Source organism: Quercus lobata, chromosome 3 (genome assembly GCF_001633185.2).
Source record: "Quercus lobata isolate SW786 chromosome 3, ValleyOak3.0 Primary Assembly, whole genome shotgun sequence".
NCBI classification, from domain to species: domain Eukaryota; kingdom Viridiplantae; phylum Streptophyta; class Magnoliopsida; order Fagales; family Fagaceae; genus Quercus; species Quercus lobata.
Window position 1 is genome coordinate 10,313,048 of NC_044906.1, and position 5,547 is coordinate 10,318,594.

The following is a 5,547-nucleotide window of genomic DNA, read 5'->3' on the forward strand; positions in this document are numbered from 1 at the left end:
TTCTTCTTCTTCTTCTTCTTCTTCTTTTATTTTATTTTTATTTACCAAAAAAAATTCTTATTTTTTTATTATAATAAACTAGTTGCAGACTCACGCGATGTATGGAAATATACAATTATTTTGTAACGTGGTATAATATATAATTTATTCTATAAAATGTACTTTAGATATTATTTCTAAAATTATTTTTCATCTCTCTATCTCTACAAATATATCATTCTATCATTTTGAGTTTTTGTTGTTGTTGTAAAACTTAGGTGCATTTGATTGATATTATTCCATTATTTCTTTTGAGATAAAAGATAGAAATTCTATTCGTTTTTCAAGTGATCTATATTATTCAAACTTTTGTATAGTGTGTTATGGATTTTTTTTTTTTTTCCTACAACTAAAATTTTTAAGTTCCAAAATTAATTATTTGAATTTCTCATTCTCTTAAAAAGATTATCATGATAACCAAACCTCATCACAAATTTACAATTCATATTACTTAAATAATTTATAGAGACATTCAAATACATAATCATCTCACTTCTAAAATATCTAAAAATTTAATGAAACCAAAACTATAAGAGGGATAGAGAGTACATGTGATAAATAACCTTAAAAACGCACCACCAAAGTGTATCATCCAAAAGTAGAGACACAAAAAAAAAAAAAAAACAAAAAAACAAAAAAATTCATCAATCTAAAATAGAGTTGCAAGAAAGAATTAATAAGAGAGAGAGAGAGAGAGAGAGAGAGAGAGAGAACAATCACCTTTTTTGGAAGAGAATGTGAGACGACAAAAAAAATTATATAAAAGAAGACGAGTAGAAGAATATTCAAAAGAAATGTATAGTTGTAAATATCAAATTATCCAAATCATGCTATGTAGTAGAATAACATTAAATCACTCTGTAATTTCATAAGATAACATGTAACAAACAAAGAAAATAAAATTAAAAAGATAAAAAATTAAAATATAACCAAATCATATCAACCTAAGGCAGAGTTAAGCATAACAATTCATCAATTTAAAGAATTAAACATCCGCCAAAAGAAAGAATATATATAGAGAAAGAGAGAGAGAGAGAGGTATATATTATTATCTCATTAGAAATTCATTATATCACCAATAATCTTTCACATGTTAGGTATATATTTTAGTATTTATTCTCTTGATACCTTAAAAATAAGCAAACAAGAAAAGTATAGTAGGACTGCGTAGCACATAGAATTTGGGTTCAGGTTATGACCGAGTTCGTAGCATGTGCTTTAACCATCAAACGTGCCATGTTCCCATGCAAACTTACATACGACTTAAGAGCAGTTATATATATATATATAATTACAGTTGGTGTCTTGGGCTTGTGTTAAGATAAAAATCTACAATTCCCAATGTAAAGCTTTTTTTTATTTGGTTTCCCTCCCTTAAATCAAGTGTTTCCAATGTGAACGTGACATGTTCCCATGCTACCGATCACTGCATCAATATCTTTTAATTATTTTGTGCCCGACTGAGTGCATTGTTTCTGACCTTGCCAATCCATTATATATAAAAGGTGGAAAGTAAAAGAGCAGTACATTTGATCTATCAAATAGTTATCATCTACTCTTTTAGTCTCTTGGATTATCCAAGCAAATTTCCATTTTCAAGTATGGCTCGTGCTCTAGTTTCTGCAATCGCCGAGGAGCTTGGTTCCATCATTGCTTCAGAGCTCAGGTTGACTGTAAGTGTCAAGGAAGAAGTCCAAAAGCTTGAAAGCAAATTCCGCACCATCCAGGCAGTGCTCAACGATGCAGAGAAAAGGCAACTGAAGGACGAAGCTGTGAAGCTTTGGTTAGATAAGCTCAAAGACGTATCCTATGAGATGGATGACGTTTTAGATGAGTGGAACACCGCCATGATCAAAGCAGATATTGAGAAGCAAAAGGAAAAGAAGAAGAAGAAGAAGAAGAAGAGAAAGCTGAAACTAGTACTGCAAAGAAGAGGAAGGTATGGCCCCTTATCAACTTTAATTTCTCACTTCCTAGTCCTTTTCAGCATCGTGATATTGCTCATAAGATAAAAGAACTAAATGAAAAATTCGATGAGATTAACAAAGAGAGAGAGACATATGGGTTTGAATTGACTAGGGGCATTGAAGAAATTGAACGACCAAAAACTACTTCCTTTGTTGATGTTTCTGAAATTTTAGGTCGTGATAAGGTTAGGAATGACCTAGTGAGCATCCTACTGGGCAAGCGTAGTGTAGAAGAAAGAAGCCCCCATGTCATCTCTTTAGTGGGAATGAGTGGTATTGGAAAAACAACTCTAGCCCAACTAGCCTACAATGATCATGATGTGAAATCCCAATTTGAGAAAAGAATGTGGGTTTGTGTCTCTGAACCTTTTGGTCAGTGTAGGATTGCCAAAGAAATCCTTAAATCTATTGAAGGTCAATCCCCCGACATGACTTCACTACAAAGTCTGTTAGATAGAATTTGTGATCAAATTATGAGAAAAAAGTTCTTTCTTGTCTTGGATGATGTTTGGAATGAGGACCCTACATTATGGGAGCCATTTAGACTTGCACTTAGATATGGCACCCAAGGTAGTAGAATTGTAGTCACCACACGTAAAAACATAGTTGCTGAGATCATAGGAAGTGTGGACATGATCAATTTGGAGGTATTGTCTAATGAAGATTGTTGGCTAATGTTTAGTAAATTAGCATTTTGTGATAAGAATCCTGAGGAACATAAGCAACTTGAAGACCTTGGTAGGAAAATAGCAATGAAGTGCAAAGGCTTGCCACTTGCTACAAAGACTCTAGGGACCCTCATGCACTTCAAGAGAAGTAGAGAACAATGGAAGAATGTTTTAGATAGTAATTTGTGGGAATTAGAAGATATGGGAAGAAGTCTTTTTGCACCATTGTTATTGAGTTATTATGATTTGCCCTCACCATTGAAACGATGTTTATCATATTGTGCTGTCTTTCCAAAAGATTATGTCTTTTTTATTGATGAGCTGCTATTTATGTGGATGATACATGGTTATATCGACTCAAAGGCAAATATGGAGATAGAAGTCATGGCAAGATAATACTTTGAAAATTTAGCCATACGCTCTTTCTTCCAAGATTTTGTAAAAGATGCAGATGGCAAGATGATAGGGTGCAAAATGCATGACATAGTCCATGACTTTGTACAATTAATGACAAAAAATGAATGCTTCACAATCAATAGTGACAAAGATTTGGGAATAGATTATAAAAATGCTCACCATTTGCATTTAGAAATTCTTGAAGAAGTCCAATTTCCTATGTCCATTTACAATGCAAAAAAATTGCACACCCTTACTCTTTTCAATCCTATCGATTATGACTTATTCAAAATATTCCAATATTTAAGATGTTCACAGACATTAACTTTGAATTGTGGTAAATCAAAGTGCTAGGTTCTAAAGACTTAGGTTTTTATGTATTTAGAAATCTAATGTGTATTGTTGACAAACCATGATCAAAACAATATGTTTAAAAGTGTTTAGTCTTGCTCAAAGTTGTATATTTTATGTAAAGTTGGAATCGAGCTAATGCAGAAGTTACTGTGCATTTCGGCTTGGTTCGATCGATCGAAGCTTAGGCTCGATCGATCGAATCTCGGGCAGAATGCGTTTTTCTGCAGATTTCCAATTCAGCCCTAGTTGTTTAAAATGTTTAGGGTTTTTTAATTTGTCCTAAGTATAAAAAGCAAACTCTAGCCACGTTTTAGTGTTGCTCATATTACTGTTTGTGTAAATCTCTTGTGAGATCTAGAGGAGTTTTCCTTTACACAAACTTAGGTTTTTCAAGGAGGAGATTTTATCTACACCTTGATGATAAACTCGATTGCTGCCATTGGAGTTTAAAGAAACATAAGCGGGTGTGCTTGTATCTGGTGGTGAATCCAAGAAAGAAGGAGTCCGTGGATTCGGAGCTTGCACGTGGTTGTGTTAGTAAGTTCTACTGGTGGGTAGTAATAAGAAGTCGAGTGTGGGGGCTTGTAAGTATTATTGTATGAACTTCGATTACTTCAAGATAGTGGATTCAAGTTTACCTTGAGGATAGTTAAGTCAAATCCTTCTTAGGTTTTTACCGGTTTGGTTTCTTGGGTGATCATATTTTTGTGTTATTTATCTTTCTGCTGCTTTGCATGATATGATCTCTATGATTGTGATAACCTAGATTTGTTAAATTGGACTAAGTAACAACTTGGCTAATTACCTAGGTTAAATCAATTGTTTTAAGAGGTCGAAAAACTATCAAGTGGTATCAGAGCGGGTTGCTCCCTTATTGTTGATCTTTTGATCGCTGAGCTGATCCTTAACCCCTGTTGTCATGGAATACAGACACTTTCTAGTTATTCCTCCTCACTTTGATAGGAATAATTATGCTTATTGGAAAGTAAGGATGAAAGCATTCCTGAAATTGATTGATGAGAGAGTCTGGAACTCCGTTAAATACGGATGGAAGAAGCCCACTACTCCTGTTAGTGAGTGGGAAACTTCTCAAAAAGAAGCAGTCGCGTTCAATAGCAAGGCTATGAATGCTATCTTTAACGCTGTTTCTATGTAGGAATTTAAGAGAATCTCTAATCTTGCTCATACTGCTTGGAATATCCTCCAGACTGTGCATGAAGGCACAAAGGCTGTCAAAATCAATAAATTATAGCAATTGACTTCTAAATTTGAAAGTATTAGGATGTCTGATGATGAATCTTTTGATGAATTCTATGCTATATTGTTAATTTTGCTTTTAACTTGGGTGAAATCTATGATCAACCTAAAATTGTTAGGAAGATTTTTAGATCTTTAACTGAAGACTTTAGACCCAAGGTGACTGCCATTACTGAGAGCAAGGATGTGGACTCCATCCCTGTTGATGAACTTGTAGGATCCCTTCATTCTTATGAGTTGGACCTACCCAAAACTAACAAATCCAAATCAATGACTCTTAAGTCAATTGATGATGTTGAGGTTGGTGGATTTGATGATGAACTCTCTGCTACAGAGATTGCTTACCTTGCCAAGAACTTTAGAAACTTTCTCAGGAATAGTAATAGAAAGGCAAGAGGCATGAACACTACTGAACCTAGAAACTTTAGGAAGAATGATCCCACTAAGGTTAACAATAATGATAAACCTAGAGAAAAAGTAGTTCAATCTTCTAATAATTCTATGGGTCTTCAATGTTTTAGATGTCAAGGATATGGTCACATGAAATTTGAATGTCCTACCTATTTGAAGTCTAAGGGAAAAACTATGGCTGTAACCCTTAGTGATGGTGAAGTTTATGATAATGAGTCTGATTGTGATGAGGATGGAAATTTCATTACTTTCACTGCTATTGCTGTAGTCAATGAGAGCATATCTACTGAAGAGAACCCTTCTGATGGGGAACTCTCTGAGGATGCAGATCTTCAAGAGGCCTATAATAAACTTTGCAAAGTTGTTGTAAAGGATGCTATGAATGTTGAGCTTGGCCTGAAGAAAATTGAATCTCTTGAGCTTGATAAGAAGAATTTGCTTGTAAAACTGTTTGA

The 5,547-nt window shown here is 34.1% G+C and overlaps 1 protein-coding gene across 1 annotated transcript; it reads left to right on the top strand.

The window, feature by feature from the left end:
* The first annotated feature begins 1,640 nt into the window (after positions 1–1,640).
* On the top strand, positions 1,641–3,070 carry LOC115980296 (putative disease resistance protein RGA3). The gene is made up of 2 exons (XM_031102560.1): positions 1,641–1,958; positions 2,027–3,070. Exons 1-2 carry the CDS (start codon positions 1,641–1,643, stop codon positions 3,068–3,070), a joined length of 1,362 nt encoding a protein of 453 aa, XP_030958420.1.
* Positions 3,071–5,547: the final 2,477 nt, after the last annotated feature.

Bases quoted from the DNA above. Each gene is read 5' to 3' on its own strand.
- LOC115980296 (XM_031102560.1), top strand. From the start codon at position 1,641: ATGGCTCGTGCTCTAGTTTCTGCAATCGCCGAGGAGCTTGGTTCCATC. The intron at 1,959-2,026 runs GTACTGCAAAGA...AGTCCTTTTCAG, and splicing joins AGAAGAGAAAGCTGAAACTA to CATCGTGATATTGCTCATAA.